The sequence below is a fragment of the Lolium rigidum genome, chromosome 4 (genome assembly GCF_022539505.1).
Source record: "Lolium rigidum isolate FL_2022 chromosome 4, APGP_CSIRO_Lrig_0.1, whole genome shotgun sequence".
NCBI classification, from domain to species: Eukaryota; Viridiplantae; Streptophyta; class Magnoliopsida; order Poales; family Poaceae; genus Lolium; species Lolium rigidum.
The window spans coordinates 243455214-243473708 of record NC_061511.1 but is presented as its reverse complement, the minus strand read 5'-3'; the positions used below and the strand labels follow the sequence as shown (position 1 = coordinate 243473708).

Genomic DNA, 18495 nt, shown 5'->3' with positions numbered 1-18495 from the left:
CGGATCTGCGGCATCGCCGGGAGTTATTGGCTTGTTGAGGACGTCCGACTTTGCGACCAAATCCATGCGTGCTTGTGCAACTATCTCTTCGGGCGACGGGAGGCTCTCCGAGGAAGGATCCCTACGGGGCCGTTCCCGCGACATCGGAGATCCATGGTGAGATGGCTGGGGGTCGGATTGAGTGTCCGCCGCTTCGGATCCGTCTTCTCCAAGCGCCGCTACAGTTGCGAGAACCTGCTTAGGCTGGGCGGAGTCGACTTCGAGCTGGTCGGCCGAAACCATACTCCCCTAGCTTGCGGACGAAGTCATCAGATTGCATGGACGGGGAGTCTCCGGAAGTGGGCTCGGATTATCCAAAATCGATTCTTCAGCCGGAGTCTCGCTTTCTCCGACAGCCTCCTGCTGATCCGGAGCAGCGTTGTTTTCCGGGGCCTCGACCTGCTCGGGACCAGCTCCGACTCCATGAGGGGTGGTTCCGGCGGTATGGGCCAAAAAGTGTACGAAGTGACACCTTTGCTTCTCTAACACCTGGGAGACCCAGGCGGATCTGCATTGGTCTTCCATCGTAATTTCCTGCTCAGGGGCGGATTGGGTGGGTTTTGATTTTTCCAGATCTAAGGCGGAATCTTCGCTAAGAAGTTCCAGCGTCTCAGATCGGATCTTCGCGACTGCGTCCTGCTCGGCGGCGGTCGCGTCAGCGCTACTTACCAGTGGGTTTCCGTCGGAATCGACGGTTTCCCGATGAAGATGTGTATGCCGCCAACTGGGACGATGGAGAGCTTGACGGGGTCGGTTTTAGCCGGAATCCAACACTCATCCGGAGGGATGATCGGCGGACTTCCGGCGTAAAGGACACGCCCCACGGCGATGGTGTCGTCGTAGCTTCCCATGGCGGAACCCTCCCGGTTCCCGGCCTCCAAACGCCGCAGGCCCCACGGTGGGCGCCAACCGTCGTTGCCTAATCGACGGTACCTCGGAAGAGGGATCCTCACGAGGGGAGAAGAAGTAGGGGCCATAGGGCGGAGTGCACACGGGACGGTGGTACGCGAGTTACCCAGCTTCGGAACACCTGCACGAAGACAGGGCCTACTGCTGCTTGTCTGGAATTATCTGGGCGCTTTCGCGTCGTTACAATGAGTTGTGGTTGTCTCGCTTCTAGGGCTCGAGATCTGCCCTCAGGGCTCCCGGGATCCGGCTTATATAGGCGCACGGATCTAGGGTTTACATGGAGAGTCCTAGCCGGATTACAGGTTGCCTAACTACGGTACAATGTCTTGCCGTGCACGTCACGGATCCGCCTTCCATATACGTCGTACTGGATCCGGGTCCCTCATGGGCCTCCATGGATCCGGGTTACTCCTATGTTGGTACGGATCCGGCCTGCTGATCCTGGGTTGGACTTCTCCCTCCATGATCAACAGCAACTGGGCCGCCCGATGGGCCACATGCCTCATCACCGTCTGTGGGCCACCCGGGCTTGCCGGATCTAGGCACTGTCGATGGTACACCTATGAAGTATACCCACAACAGGTAGCGAGCGACGTCCTCGAGGAGCCTCGCCTGCCGCTCCGCCTCCTCCTTCTCCCACTGCTCCCTCGACCAGGCGCAGGCCTGGTCGAGTGGCATGGCGTTCTCAGCGGGGACGAGGTCCTGGAGGGACCTCGCGATGACGGACTCGAGGATGGCGGCGTCCTCGGCGCTTTCCTCCACCTTCACCTTCGCCGGCTTGCGCTTCCGCTCGCCGGAGGTGTCGTGTTCACGCTTGGGGCGGAGCTGTCCTTGTGCCGTCGAGGGCTCGCGGATGACGATGCCGCCGCCGCCGCGCGCGGTTGCTCCTTTTTCACCGGCGCCAAGGATGGCGCCGACCTGGAGAGCGACCTCGACGCCGATCCGGAAGACGACGAGCTGGCAGCCATGCGCCGTGGCTGCCAGCTGTTTCTCCGGCGAGGGTGGCTGGCCGATGCCATCGATGGAGGGGGCATCGTTAGCACCGGGACATTGCCGCTCTCGATGTGCTCGAGGACGTTCTCCAGCGTCCTATTCGGCGCGCTCCACCACCGTCGGCGACCCGCGGCGTTGTTGCGCGGAGGCGGAGGCGGCGGGCCGTCGTAGGACGCCAGGTCCCGCTCCCACCGCCGGAGGAAGAACGAGTTCCACCTCGTGTAGTTCTCGGGGTGGTGGCGCGGGTTGGCGCGCTCTTCGTCGGTCATCGCCATTCGAGCCTCCTCGATGGCGACGTCGAGGGCGTGGCCCTGGGGCGGCGGCGGGATTGGTACGCCGCCAGCACTTAGCCGCCACCCGCCGCCGGGAGGCCTCGTGTTCGGCCGGCAGGGGTACCCCGCCTGGTGGAGGAGGTGCCCCTCCCACGCGTGGAGCGACCGGCGGGGGAAGCCGTTGTTGGCTGCGCTGTCTTCGTCGTTGAACGCCATGGATCGGGAGAGTGGAGGGAGAGTGGAGGGAGAGTGGAGCGGGGATACGCGTCGCGGCGAGCGGAGCGGGGTATATAGGCGCGGCTGGTGCCGGCGATAAATGCCGCGTGGAATGCGACGCGTCCGCGGCGAGCTGACCGGCGGCAGTTAGTGCGCGCGGAAGACGATGCGTGTGTCGCTGACCGGTCGGGTCCACCTCTGCGGCGAAGACGAAGCGAAAGCGCGGGAGAGATTTCTCGGCGTTTCGCGCGCTTTCGCTTCGTCCGGAATCCCCGAGCGCTCCCCGGTAGGCCGAGGTTGGCGTGGGCTCGCCGGATGGATGAAAGCCCAAATCCGGCGAAAAACGAGGAACCGGGGGCGCGGCTGGGCCATTTTTCGCCGTCCGGATGAAGAAATGGCACGCCGGGACCTGTACGCGGAGACGAGTGGAGATGCTCTTCCGAGTCGCTAGTACTAGTCCTCCTTGGGATCGTATTCAGGTACGGAGTAGAACACTTTCTCTGCATAACCCTTGCGATGAGAGAGATGCGCTCACTTGTCCTTGCTTGCTTTGCCGACTAGTCGCTGTCGATGAACTAAAACTTCCCAATTCATATTCAGCTAAAACTTTAGTAGTTTATATCACGCTGCTGACTTAGGACAGTGCGCCGAACTTCTTCCTAATCTGAGGCGTCGTGTTACTGGAGTACTACGCCACTACCAGAAACACCAGGCGTCGTCTTTGTTCTCATCCCCTTCGCACCACACTGTACCGCAATCATCGTAAAAACAGCACATCAAAATGCTTATAAGCAGCAACAAGGCTTTCACTCGTAAGATAAGAACCATCAGGTACGGAACAGGTATAATAGACCGACGGGGCCATAAAGATAGAAACAACTTGGGAACGCAAAACAGAGCCATAGCTAAACGATGGGTAGCTTTATTTGTCGGCAACATCTCAGATAAAGCATACTGATATGCTGGTACAGCAGCATAATTGGGCTACAATAAAACTTGCTGGATTCGACAAATAGGGAAGAAGAATTATGAAGACAGAAATAAGCCCCAGCCAGGCATAAACTCATAAGGTAAGAACCATAAGGTACGCAAAGAACTATATATAACAACATAGAGCAACAGATAACCAGAGACATAGAAACAACTTGGGACGCAACACGGAGCCATAGTCAAACGATGGGTGGTTTTATTTAATGATCGGCAACATCTCAGACAAACCATACTGATGTGCTGATACAGCAGCATAATGGGGCAACAATACAGCTTGCATCAAAGCAAGAAAGGATTTTAACAGCAACAACAGCGTTATGTATGCAATATAGAAGAAATAGCTAGAAGTGTTGAAGCTCTTCAGGCTTCCAGTATTATCTGGTAGCGCACACGATATTGCATACAAGCATTTATATGCAGCTTAGAAGCCGTGGATCTTGATGAGCTCCTTCTTCGCAATCCCAGCCTAGCAGAAAAGGGTAACAACATCAGGATGCAAATACACTATGAGAATGACAAAATGTTATCTTCACGTTGGGACTTGGGAGAAGTCAAAAGTACCTGAACTAGGAAAGTAGCAACATTCTTACGCTGATCACCCTGAAGCTGAATGACCTGTGTAGACAGCGAAATACCTAATCAGTAAAAACCAACATCGGCGGCAGAGAACTGATGACTATCTAAAGCACGGCTGGCGGTATCATACCTGGCCTAGCTCGGGATCCTGGACTACTGTGCCATTGCAGCAGAATTCCTTCTTGAGATCCTTGAGGATCTTGTTGTAACTGTACTCCTTCTTCAAGCCCTGAACAGTAGTCAGACTCTTCCTGCCGTTGCGCTGCTGGATGCGCACATGCACATAATCTTTTGCTCCAGGGCCTGCACCAGCATCCTCAGCATTTGCCTCGGCAAACGGATCTACAAAGCAAGAGACTGTATCAGATAACATTATATGTAGAGCACATGTACATATGAAGGACGCTGTGAACAAACACAAGTTATCTCGAAAGAGGAACAGATTAAACACCAAACACTTGCTTAGGACATAACATGCTCAATAATCAGGTTTTGAGAAGCTCAGAAGTAATATGCTATAGACACATCAGACTATAATAACATGTCAAATTAGTATTTACTCCATGAGCATTAACAGGCATGGATGTAACGGAAGCATACCGAAGGCAGATGGAAGTGTGACGTCGAGATCAGACATGAAACTTGGTTGTTGAGGTTTGACCGGCACCGAACAGATCAAAGTTTCTTGCTGGTCTTTTATGTGGAAGCTGCACAAAATAACCAGTCACATGCCATTCAATAATGAATACAGTAGGTGCTAAAAATACACATAACTGGAAGGTAATTGCAGGAGTGAAGCAAAGCTGGCTCTCCCACGGTTTTAGGAAAGTCATCTCCTTCATGACTAGCCGACTACAACCACACGTAATTTATCGACCAAAACAGACCAATAGATCCACGAATTATTACCCAGTATCCACGCAGACACAAGGAAACTACTCCGAAGATTGGATTAAGCAGCACACCTAACCATTTCCCTACCACTACGGGACGAGGATTCCACCTATTCCCCCACCCGCAACAGCAGAAACGAACGAATCGCAACAAACTTGTATAAAAGGATTATACCAGCATAGATCGTGAGAGCAATAAATCATTCGTTCCGTAGGATTTTCCCCAACTTAATTTGCCAACTATACACTAATCGATTCCCCAAATAGCGAATACCAAACAACTAAAACGAGGCAGATCGCATCATCTCCCGAGACGCCACCAGAACCAAATCCGGAACAAACCGCGTCAAATCGACGCACCAAAAGTTTCCCCACGCCGCCGCCAGAACTACGAGATCCGGCAAATCGCTAACCGTGGAAGCGCCGAGCAATCGGAAATTCCTAGAGTTCCCTAGATCGCGGAATTGAAAGCGGGTGTTGGTTACCTTTTGCTGGTGGAGCTGACGCGAGAGGAGGGAGATGGGACGCGGTGCGAGACCGAGAGAGAGAGGAGGAACGCGGTGAGAGGCGAATATGGGTCTGGCCGGGAGGTGTCGCCCAATTATAGCAGGAGGAAACGTATGATTAGGGGAAACCGCCTTTCCGAGAGAGGATGTACACGGCTCTAGGGTTCTCGATTCCTGCCGACCCATCCAGAAAATACTTCTGTTTTTCGTTTCACTACTTTTTTTTTTTGCTCCGTCCAGAAATGAGAGTTTGAGGGAGTCATAGTCATAGGGTTTATGTTTAACCAAAAATATTAAAAAATCATCAATCTAATTTTTAGTATTAAGGTGAGACATGCCAATGCATGGGCAAAAGGTCGGGCTTCGAGCAAGGCCCGAAAAAACCCGCTGCCAAAAAGTCAAGCCTGAACCCGACCCATTGTCTGGCATGTAAATCAAGATTAAATCCGGCGTGAACAAGCAAAAACTTGGCCTGAGAAACCCATGCCGATCTTTACTTAAATCGAGCAAAATACAAGCCCGGCCAGCCCAATGTACATGCTCAAAAATCAAACCCGAGTCTGACCTCATCCAGGATTTTTGGGCTGAGGAGGGCTGCCCATGCCCAACTATATCTCGTGGTGTCACACATCTAAAAAATTACGATGCTTTTGCCACCGCAGTCTCTTTCTCTGTTATCTCTTTCACTAGCCGCAACACACATCCCCTAAATTTATATCTTCCGTAGGTTAAGGGATTTATTAGATGGGCGGAGGCAGTCATTAGTCGCTCTCTCCCAAGATCAAGGCAAAATAAGTACAGGCAGAGGCACCCAAGAATGGCAAGTCGATTAAGACGGCTTTCGTTCTACCTGTTTCTTCTCCTCTCCTATGGGGGACTCGTGCTCGCCAGGGATGTAGGAGTCGGCAAGCCCCCGCTTAGCTCTGTATAGGAGTAGACTAGGGCTAGTCTTCTTTCTTAGGTTTTGGGCAGCCATGGACCAGGCTGCCCAGTGATGCGGTGCTCAGATCTCTCTTGAGGTTATGAGTGCACGCTTTTGTTCCTTAGGCGGCGTTGCCGTGGCGGCGGCAGTGGCGCCGCTCCAGGATTTTGTGCTCCTCGCTCCGCTCCTTCCCCGACGAGTCTTCCACCGGCATCTCCGAGGCAGGCGGGGAGCTTTGTATAGGAGGTGGCCGACGATTCGTGTCGATGTTGACCAGAAGACGGCGAATCCGAAGCTCGGGAAGTGGTTCCTGGGCGGAAGCTTGCTCATCGTTCCTCGATTTGGTCGACGGGGGGTGGCCAGGTTGAGATCTGGTGATGGGTGAAGGTTTCTTGCCCGATCGATGTTCCATAGAGGAGAAGTGCTTGTCGTTTGCGGCGGCGAGCTCCATTTGGGGTCCACAAAGGAGCTGGTCTCCGATGGTGCTCCTCCGAGATCTTGGGACGGGGTTTCGTTCCTCCATATCCCTAGCAACGGTGGAGGTAGGAGATGATGGGTGTGGGTTGTGCATAGAAGATCTTCGATGGTTATTTTGCATTTTTTACTTTTAGGGTCTTTTGTGTAAAAGTTTTGGGTGAACTGTCTCTCTGGTATGTTCCAGAGTGAGGCTTCATGTGTTGTATTTCAACTCTTCGAATTCAATGGAACACCTGATGCCTTGATAAAAAAAAGATCAAAGCAAAAAAAAAAAAAAAACTAGACTCCTCAATTCTCTACCCCCACCCAACACCTCTTGACATCCAAGCGAGAATTGATTTGTATCTCAGTCCCCCGGGTCGGAAAGCACTTCATCTGCCTTGAGCTCCACCATCAGCGCCACAGAGTTCCCCATTAGCTCCTTCTTCGTATCTGCTAGGGCCCTTGTTGCGCTCGTGGCCGCGTAGCTGAACAAGGTGTTGATGTAGTTGGCCTCACGGCCTCCGCCACTCGACAGGCCCCGAGGATGAGGGTGGCACGGTGCAGAGAACACGGGTACAAGAAGGCGGACGATGGTCATCCTCTTAGTGCGGTACATGGCTCTATTGGTCTCATGTTTTGTTGTGATTTTGCTGAGAAGACTCATCCACATTGGAGGTATTAATTAAAAGATTACGCCGGTTGAAAACCCTGCCCATTGAGCACCGGCTTAGCAGACTTTGGGGATACATCTAAATTTTGACAAATCATGTTTCTTGGGATGGAGGGAGTAGTTATATTAGTTGGGAGTTTCGTAAGTTCTCTCTACATGCAGAATAATAGGTGAAAACGACATGAAACTGAGCACGTTCATTCATGTTTCTTTCTCGTGCCGAACCTAAGATTAACATAATTAACACCTAAGACTACCTTAATTTGGCACCACAATCGATCGTTATGGTGGCAGCTAGCCCCGGTGACTGATCATGTTGTTCTTTCTGGCTTTCAACACCTCAGCAGCCGAAGCCCGCTAATTATGTTGTGCCAACGCAGCATGCAAAAGCCAGTTTTTTCATGAGCATGAGAGGACATACTACCTCTGTTTCAAAAAATAAGACGTTCTCATTTTACGTGTTTTTTTTTAACACGAATTATTTTAAATAGATAAAGTTCTTTGTATGAAATTAGTATTATTAAAAAGTGTTCTTCAATACGAATCCAACGATACTAATTACATATAATATAATCAAAATTCTGTTACTCAATTTTTATAAGTTCATCTCAAAACATGCAAACACGCGTGCGTCTTATTTCTTAAAACGGAGTTAGTAGTAGCGTGGAAAGGTTAGTCGGCTCTAATTTTAAATGGGAGTGGATTCCCTCCCGTTTCCTGTTTCCTCTTCAACTGCGATAAGCGTCTCATTTCCTTTTCTGTCGCGATAGATCTCTGGGAGGCTACGTCAGACATTCCTGGAAATGTAGCTGATATTAAAAACTTGCTGGCTCACTCGGAATACCAGCAAGGTACACGGTGCTGTTAGTTGGAGAATTTTTGGGGTTACCTGTGGGACTGTGACTTCCCATGCCAGAGATGGTTCTGGTTGCAATTTCGGGGGTGAAGTTGTTACAGCTCGACAAAATAAATTCCATGTTTGGTGTTCTAGTCTGTTTTTCACTATACTTTGTAGATTTCAAATGTAGGTTCCATCTCTTGTGGTGTCAGTTTCCTCTCGTTGGAGCCTCCTGCTAGTATATCTCTAAAAATTGATAACTCTGCATTTAAACCAGAAAGTGAGAGAGGTGTTTTGAATTTCTGCCAGAAAGCACCCGGGAGCATATGCTCCCGGTTTTTATATTTCGTTTAAAATACACTTTTAAAATGTTGAAAAATTTGGACATAAAGTTTAGTGAGTACACTCGAAATTCTACACGTCCACAACGTGGTTTCACAGAAAACCGACATTTTAAGTGTCATGTGTAAAAAAGACAAATTTTAATGTAAAAAATGGTTGTTTACGTGACGTTTTTTTTGTCTTTTCCACACAAGTCACAAAAAATGTCGGTTTTTTGCAAAACTTGATGTGCGCCCGTAGAATGTCGATGCGCAAGCGTGGAATTTTTTTTTTGACATTTTAAAATATTTTTCCGGTGGCAGAAGCATACACTTGCCATATGCTGAATTGAATTATTTCTGCCCAGAAAGTTTACTTATTTAGCTGAATAGCTATTCTACATGTATGTTCTAAATCTAACACGCTCATCTCTTATACAGGAGCAGCTGAGACTGATGATCATCTCGGCCAATGATCTTTGGAAATGTTTATTAGATTGCTTCAAAAAAGTTTGGCAGCTTAAGCATTTCCGTGGGATCCCTGGCAACTAGGGTGTCAGGGACCTGCGGTTGTTGGATCCATAGTAGCTACTCAGAAACAATCACTCGAGGAGGCTACTCCCGAGTGAGGCTCCACGAGGCGTAAAACTCTGTTGGAGACATCAAGTTGGAGCGGAAGACATGCCCGAGGAGGAACTCCATCGCGGAGGTTCCCGAGCCACCAGCCTTTCCAAGGTGGAGAGCCTTCCTTGAAGGCGATAAGACCAACCAAGGGAGCATCGGATGCCGCCTACGTGGGCCCGCCACCAAGGATGAGGGGCAGGGTTCGGAGGCTACAAGACAAGCTCGACATACGTCGTGTGCGTCACGGCTGAGCTCAAAACCTCCATACCGAGGAGGCGAGATACCATTGCCTCTGGTGATTAAAGTAGGCTCGACGAGGACCAAAGCACCAAGACCCTGTCCTTGCCACTTTGGTGCAAGGCCGGGTGGACGGCACAAGCTGGCATAGGAAGCGTCAACGACAACCTCAGCATCTACCATGGACCGGCACTTTAATCGACCATGAACTATGTCCATCTTGTAAAGTGCAGGGGAGTTTCCCGCCCTCAGTTTAGAAATGTGGCAACCCTTCCCCCTCAAGATATTTCACGGGGACGAAGACTAGCTCCCCTATATAAGGACTAGCCTAGCTAGCGTAGAGGGAGACGATTTAGAGTGATCGCAAACCCTAGACACTTGTACGGTCATCTTCTCCATGGTGACCTACAATACAACCACCAAGGCAGGACGTAGGGGTTTTACCTCTCCGAGGACCCTGAACCCGGGTAACTGTTGTGTCTCTCTCTGCAGTTCGAACCTCTCGGATTCGGTGATACCCGTGTTCCTAAGCGGACACAAATCGTCGGCAATTTGTAGCAGATCCCCTAAAATTTAGAGGAGGAAACGAACACCGCAAAATAGAGGATGGCAAATTTGCTCCTCTAAACGGTGGCCGCTAGATCCGATATCCTATATTTAAAGCAGCAAAAAAAATTACATGGTTTTGCAAATACCTCAACATATAAAGTTTAAACATCCATACATATCATCCAGAAAACAACATATTGATCAACTTTGATCCAAAAGCACAACATAGCATTTATATGTTGTCGACCCCACCACCACCTCGGCCTCTTCTTCTTTGGCCACTACCACCTCGGCGAACTCAAACACCACTCTCTCAAGCCAAGATATTCGCCCGAGCGATCTCACAATATGCCCTAGCTTTGTCATCCATTGAGCTAGGGTCCATGAACATGATGGTGCGGTCGGCATCCTCCCTCTCCCTGGCCAACTTCTCCGCCTCAAGTACAAGGCTTTTATCTTCTATCATCTTCTCCTTGGCCATTCTTTCTTCATCTAGTGCTATCCTTCTTTGCTCCACCGCCAACTTGGACCGAGACTTCTCATCCTCAAGAGCTTTGAGTGCCTTCTTGGTCTCAAAGATAGCATTGAACTCATCTTTGTATACGGCCGCACCTCCCCTCTTCCTCCTCCTCTTTTGCTATCTTGGAACCTTCCGACCTCTTGTTGAGGTCTTCTTCTTCTTCGTCATCATCATCATTGACATCAATGGCCCTCTAGTTCACTTCTCATTGCCCTCTAGTTCATTGTAGCAATGAAACAATGTAAAAGCTTTGCGGCCACCCTTCTTGTTGCCATGCATGTACACTTCTTGTTGCAATGGCATATATTGGGTGATTGGCACACCCCTTGGTGGTGAATTGTTCACTGTCTCAATGGAGCCGGACCACCGATTGCAACACTCAAGTATTGCATCCCAACGATGACTAAGAGAGCCTTGGGTGCGGTAGGACGGTATCTTGACAACATTGCGGCAGTGCTCTTCAATTTTTTCCCAAAACTTATCCTTGCATTGATCGGTGCCAACCGATGCATCAAGAGAAACGTTCATCCAAGCATGGCACGATGCAATGTCTCCTTCTTCACTATAGTTGGCGGATCTCTTTTTCGGCTTCTTGCCCTTCTCTTCTTTGGATTCTTCCACCTCGGTCACGGCTTCTTTGGCTTCTTCATCCTCCACGGCGTAGATGCCGTAGCTATCACCAACGCCGAAGTTGAGCTCATCGAGGCCTTGGGTGTGTGACGAATCCAATTGAGACATGAATTCGGCCACCCCAATCTCGATGGCACTTGCTTGACTCTCGGTCATTTCATCGACCACGTCGCTAGCGGCCACTCGAGGACGGGTAACCGGCCGAGAGAGAAGTCGTGGTCGTCGAGGAAGCCGGCGAATCCTTGGCATTGTGCATAGGCGTCGAGGTTAATGCCGCCATGGCCTTCCTTTTCCTCTTCTCCGCTACCGAAACAGTGACGGCTTGCATCGCCGCCGTCAGCTTCCGTGACCGCGGGCCGCTCAACACCGGCGCCAGAGGCGGCTATGCGGCCTACTGACGCCCGAGGGCTTGCCGGTGGACTTGTTGGCCGCTCCCGCCGGCCGCACCGGTCCGGTCTTGCCCAACCTCTTCCGCGGCATCGACGACGTCACAGGGGTCGAATCAGGTGCCGAGTCGCTGCCCAAAAACTCCGGCTAGCATGCGGGGATGAGCTCCGATGCCATTCTGGCCGCATCGGGGGAGAAAGGAGGCGCCGGCGACGACGGGCAGCTGTTTTGGGCGGGAGCTTATATTTTGGGGAGGGACTGCAACGGGGAGGAAAGATGAGAGAGGCGCCTCGATTTTTAGGGATCACTATCATATCTTTCATCCTCTAACCATTTTTTTGGATTCGGCTAGAGTCGGTTTAGACGTTTAGTGGCGCATATTTCCTTCTCTAATTCTTTTTTGTACTTCTTAGTTTACTGTGTGTAAAATCCATTTGAAGATAAGACAAATTCTATGGACATTGTACTTCTGCTAGAAATGCTCTAAGAGGAAGGAGAGATTAACACAACTAACACGTAAGACTGCCTTAATCTGGCACCACAATCGATCGACGTGGTGGCAGCTAGCCCCGTTGACTAGCTAGATCATATGTTTTACTTTCTGGATTTCAAACAACTCAGCGACCAAAGCCCCTAATTATGTTGTGCAACCGCAGCATGCATGAAAATGTTGTTCGTGAGCATTAGGGGGCATAATAGCGTACGAAGCTCAGTCTGCTAATTTTGAATACGAGTATTGGAGCCTCGCTCCTTTTTCTGTGCACGATAGGATCGAGTCTCGATTCCCTCTCGTTTCCTCTTCGGTCGCTATAAGCTTCTCGTTTCCGCTTCCGTCGCGATAGAGCTGGGAGCCACGCAAGCTTCGGAGCCATGTCGTCGGCAAATTCATGGCGCTAACCGCCACCGCCGGCGCCGATTGTGATGTCGAGCTTGGCCACGGCCGAAGCCGGTAGGAAGCACGACGGGTTTTAGCAAGTTTAGGCGTGCATTCCCAGGCAAAAACTCATGGCACAAACCTGATCATGGAGCCTTGTCGTCGGCTAACTCATGAAGCAACTGCCACCGCCGGCGCGCCTGGTCACGGCCAAAATTAGTAGTAGGAACCACGGAGGGTTTTAGCAAGTTGGACACGAAGCGAAAACACGAAAAACGCTTCGCTCGGGTCGTCCCCCGCGGGCGACGATCGAGCGAACCCTAGGCCCCCTCGCCTCCACACCCCCTCCTCCCTCCTCCTCCGCCGCCACCGGCGAGGGCCGCCGGGCAAAGCCCGCGCGGTGCCGGCGGCGGCGGGACCTCCCTTACCCGCTCGCGTTCTGGCTCTGCGCGGGGCAGTAGCGGACGACGGCGGTGCTCCTAGGGGCTCTTCGAGTTCGGTCCAGCGGCGGCGGTACGGCAGGTCGACGGCGGCTCGTGGCGGAGGGTTGGGCGGACGCGGCGTGCGGCGGAGGGCAGCGGCGGAGGGGAGATGCTGGTGGCGGCGCCGCTCAGGTTGGGGCCAGGCGGGCCCCAATCTGGGCCGGACGGGCCTTGTCCTGTACCAGGAGGGTCTGGATGTGGCCAACGCCGGCGGAGCCCCTCCCATGCTGAACCATTGCTGGTTCCGGATCTGGGCTAGGTGGCCCCGATTCCGGCGGCCCTTGGCAGCGCGGCCCGCGAGGTTCCTCGAACGTCCTAGAAGGTGGATGCGTTGCTCTGGCTGCTGTTCAGTGGCGAGTTTGGAGATGCTGACAAATTGACTGGCTTGACCGGCGGCGTGGTGGCGTCAGTAACGACGCGACTATATCCCCGGGCGTCGTGGCGGGGGTGCTTCTTTGCGGTGGTGCACGGTCTCGGCCGGGCCGTCTTGCGTGCAGTGAGGTTGCGGTGACGCCGTTCATGGCATATGGCTAGCACATGGCGGCTCGGTGGTGGCTTAGATAGGTCTGGCATGAAGCTGCAGCTGGATGGCGGCGGCAGCCTAGGTGCAGCAGCGCGGCGGCTTGGCTAAGGGGCTTGATCGTGGCCTGGCAGGCGGCCGGGCCTGATCTAGGCCTCCTCGGCCATGCTACTGCGTCCGGACGACGTGCTCCTCTGGTGGCGGTGGGTGGATCCCCTCTCCTAGGTTGCCACTTGCTTTGACGGTTGCATGGTATGGTGCCATCATACCCTGCCCGTCTCGTGTTGCGGTGTGCTGATCAAGCCATGGGCTCGAGCTCGTGGGGATGCCGGGGCGGCGGCCTCGGAAGGTGGACTGCGCGGGTGGCTCTACGGCGGGCAACCTGGCGGTGGTGGTGGTCTCTCTCTCTTCGGTCATGGGGATGGCGAGGAGCAGACGATGGGGGATCCTGGTGTTGGCGGCGCTTTGGCTTTGGCAACTCCCAGATCATGTTTCGAAAGCCTATCTTGGGGACAGGGGCGGCTTAGTTTCGGGGGCGGTGTGTGGATGCTTCCGGGTGAAAACTCAGCACCTCGGCGCCAACGGCGGCGATGCCTGCGGGTGTCGTTACCCTCTTGGGGGCGTCGTTGTGAGTATCCGCCCCGTGGTATGGCTCCGGGTGAAAACCTTAGACCTCGCGATCTTGACGGCGGCAGCGCGCTCCGTCGTTACCCTCTTGGGGCTGTCGTTGTGGAGTTCCGACTCGACTTGGTTTCGTGCATCTGTCTTCGGTGGCAAGTTTAGTTTTTTTGTTTTATCTTTGATCTTCTTTGTAAGAGGTTCTCCTCTCCACCTTGTATCGGTTTGCCCGTTGCGGCTTTATTTATAAAGCGGAACGAAAGCCGAAGGTTTTAGCAAGTTTAGGCGTGCAGTCCCAGGCCAAGATTGGAACTCCGGAGCCTGGCCACGCCACGCAATCCCGATCACGGCAAGGAGTCACTGCGCCTGCTGCGTGTCTAGGAGGTCCGCACTGGCTCGTCGGCGTCACGACCGGCGCCCCACGTCCACGTGTCTCCGTGCGAGCACTCCGCTGCGGCTATAAGAGGCGCGGCCACAATCCCGACTTCGCTCGCTGCTTTCTCCCTCCACTCGACCCTCTCCAGCTAGCTAGCACACGCGCTTGTTCACGAGGGTGGCGATGGCTCGCTGGTCGGTCGGTGCAGTGCTATCGCTCCTGGCCGTGGCCGCAGCAGTCGCCGCCGCCGCCGCGGAGGGGACTGCCGGGCTGCTGATTCTGCTGCCGACGCAGAATGAGCATGACGCTGCAGCTGCTCCCGCCCCTGCCCCGTCGGCGGAGGAACCGGTCACGAGGAGGACCGTGCGCGCTTCAGGCTCCTTCGGCTACGAGACATGGCGTCACCAGGTCATACTCCAATACTCCATGCATCTCTTTGGATCCGAGTAGGATTTCTATGGTTCTTGATGCGATCGACCTGTAATTTTTGGTTGCCTTCTTGATTCCCACAGGCCGGGAATCGAGAGCCCCCGCATGACACTGTTCCCGCCCCTGCCCCGTCGGCGGAGGAAGGATCCACGAGGAGGGCTGTGCTCGTTGCGGGCTACTCCTGCTACCGTCACCAGGTGATAGTCTGTCTTTCTGATTGCGACTAGCTAGGATTTTTCCCGGCGATTCGAGCTGAAATTTTGGGCTGTTCTTGTTGCACTTGACAGGCCGACTTGTGCACAAGCTCCTGCGTGTGCCGCGCCTACCAGATTCGGAAGAGGCGAGGAATGAACCAGGAGAGCATCCTGGTGTGCATGGGCAAAGACATGGCCGGACCATGTGTGCCACGCGCCCACGCCTACCAGATTCTGAAGAGGGGAGGACTGAAGGCGAAGAACATTTTGCTGTACGACGACATCGGCAAAGCCCATCAGAACCCTCGGCGTGGAGTCATCATCAGTCCGGAGGGGAACACAGAGCCGCCGCTGCATGGCACTGAACCTGTCGCAGCCCCGTCCGCAGAGGAAGGAGTCACGAGGTGGGCCGTGCTTGTTGCGGGCTCCTCCGGCTACCGTCTCCAGGTGATCGAGACTCCGTCGATGCTCCTTGTTCAATGATTGTTTTGCATTAAAAACTCCAAAAATAATACTGTAGCTGAGCACTTTTGCCCTTCGATCTCACCCTAAATCAATGAATCTTTTGCACAAAAACATGCTGCAATAAAATTAGGAGACCAGGTTTGTCCAAGTTCATAATGCGAGGCAGTTACTTGGAAAATAAATTTAGTTCGGGTGAGGGCCATTTGGGATACTCCACTTGTTTTCTAGATTATGCTCTCATAATTAATGACTAAATGCTGCTCTGATCTGTATATAAATTTGACGGCATTTCAAGTTTCGACCACTGGACTGTGCTTACGCAACGTTATGGTGTTCTTGATGCATGACAGGCCGATGTGTGCCACGCCTACCATATTCTGAAGACGGGAGGACCGGAGGAGATTGTCATGGTGTGTATGTACGACGACATCGCCAAAGCCCATCAGAGCACAAGGCGTGGAGTCATCGTCACTGAGCCGCCGCTGATTGTGCTGCTGACGCAAGATGAGCATGACGCTGCTCCCGCCCCTGCCCCGTCGGTGGAAGACTCCTTCGGCAACGAGAAGTACCGTCACCAGGTGAGATTCAGCTGGTGGCTTTGGATTCTTGAATCTCGATGCATCCTAACTGTGGAAGCTAGTATTAATTTGCTCCAATATTCTTGACTCAAACTACAAGATCAGCCCCGTCCAAGTTCATTATCTAGTGTGAGTCATCTGGAAATGGAAATTAGTTTAGATGAGGGCCATTCGGGATAAATTGTTTTGTAGATTATGCTCTCATAATGACCGAATGCTTTGGTCGCTGAACAACTCTATGTGTGCTCATCGTTCTGTTGTTCTTGATGCATGCTAGGCCTACCAGATTCTGCTGCTGACGCAAGACGAGCATGACGCTGCTCCCGCCCCTGCCCCGTTCGGCGACGAGAAGTACCACCACCAGGTAAAACTCTGCCCGCTGCCTGAATCTCGTTACACGCTCTGAGACCCCGATGTTCTCTAGTGTGCTTTCCGATGCGATGAAAAAAAGGGGCGTGCTGACTGCTGAGCCTCCCCCGGGGGATCGGAAGCCCCGATCCCCCGCATCCAACGCTTGACACGTGTTCCCTGGGTCCACTCGTGATCGCATAAGAAAAGGTCAGCCCGCATCGCTTCTTCTCTGACTCTGACCGAGTCGTCACCCATTCCCGTCCATCTCCCCGCACCTCCCTGGAACACATCTGGCGCACAGGATAAATTGTTTCATAACGGCCGCGCGCGTGAGCCATTCGGGATAAATTGTTTTGTAGAAGATTATGCTCTCATAATGACCCAATGCTTTGGTCCCTTAACAAGTCTATCTGTGCTCATCGTTCTGTTGTTCTGCTAGGCCGATGAGTGCCATGCCTACCAGATTCTGAAGAGGGGAGGAACAAATAATGAGGAAAGCATCTTGCTGTGCATGGACAACACCATCGCCAAAAACTCTCAGAACCCAAGAGTGCCATCGGCGGAGGAAGGGGCCACGACCAAGAGGGCCGAGCTCGTTGCGGGCTCCTACAACCGTCGCCAGGTGAGACTCCCTCTTCGCCTCTTCGGCTTTGGATGCTTTAATCTTGTTACTTGGGAACTAAATGCTGCTCTGATTTCGGGCCATTTGGGATAACTTGTTCTCTAGATTATGCTCTCATAATTAATGACTAAATGCTGCTCTGATCTGTATATAAATTTGACGGCATTTTTTTTAAAATATTGACTATTCAGCATACTAGTTAACTTCGAAAATATACCTACACTAATGTCCCCTTCCCTCTTCTCCCTTCCCCTTCTCGTTAAACTTCCAGGCGACGAAGACGAGAGCTGAGAAAGTGGCGGACCATAGCGATGGCTTTGACATGAAGGGCCTAACTATGGCTGGAAGCTTAGTGGTAGGAGGGGCACTACTCGCTTTAGTTATAGTTTTCCTCTATAGGGTTTACCGCTTCTTCACACTTGAGATAGTACTTCGACGGCGAGACCTCCCCTTCGGCCTTTACCCGCCGAAGGGGGCGGCTTACCAAGCCGGGGACGTGCATACCATTTGCATGGTATGCCTTTCCCGGTTCACCTGGTGTGCCCGCATCGCCGTCCTTCCAGCGTGCGGGCACATCTTCCACCGCCGCTGCCTCAGGGTGTTGGCGGCCCAGGAGAGCCCCCGCTGCCCAATGTGCAGGGCAGCGGTGGCTTGATAGTTTATTTTATGCCGCTATGTGATGATTTGTATTTACTGTGGCTCGATTGTTTATTTTATGCCGCTATGTGACGATTTGTATTTATTGTGATACATACATATATATATATATATATATATTTACTATTGAAGTTGGTGGTGATGATTTATGCATTGGATGGCCTAAAACAGCTTTGTGCTTTGCCCTAAAAAAGAACTCTTCAAGTTTTCTTTGCTGGGCCACGGTTCTGGGGAGCCCATTTCAGGGTTGAGTTGTTTCCTTGGCTGGTGTGGTTCAGGGGCTCCTATTCATCGCTTTATGCGATGGCCACGTTCGGGTCCGTGTCGGGATTGCTCCCAGGAAGATGATGGGCTTGGCCCATTTAATATAGCCATCCAATAAATGAGATGGGATCTGCTTCACTCAGTTTTTTCAAAATCTGAACAAAATTTAAAACGGAACAAAATTCAAATCGAACAAAATTAAAAACTGAACAATTTAAAAACAAAGAATTTTATATCAAACAAAATTCATATTTGAACAAATTACAAATTTGAACGAATTTCAAATTTGAACGAATTTCAAATTTGAACAAATTTTAAATTTGAACAAATTTATGATATGTTTTTTAATTAGAACAAATTTTGAATTCAGTAAAACCCACGCAGCAAAAACAGAGAAGAAACCAACCAAAACCAACAAAACCTGAGAAACCCTGAAAGTACCAGAAAACAAAAGGAAATGGTAAGCGTTAATGGGCTGGTCCGCTCCATCCACGGCGAATAGGGATTGCCATGTG

General features: G+C 52.0%; 1 protein-coding gene across 1 annotated transcript; it reads right to left on the bottom strand.

Moving 5' to 3' along the window:
- Positions 1–3595: 3595 nt before the first annotated feature.
- LOC124707424 (protein translation factor SUI1 homolog) lies at positions 3596–5506 on the bottom strand. The gene is made up of 5 exons (XM_047239078.1): positions 5374–5506; positions 4596–4702; positions 4126–4337; positions 3981–4034; positions 3596–3885 (listed from the first exon to the last, which is right to left on the bottom strand). Exons 2-5 carry the CDS (start codon positions 4630–4632, stop codon positions 3841–3843), a joined length of 348 nt encoding a protein of 115 aa, XP_047095034.1. The 5' UTR covers positions 4633–4702; positions 5374–5506; the 3' UTR covers positions 3596–3840.
- Positions 5507–18495: the final 12989 nt, after the last annotated feature.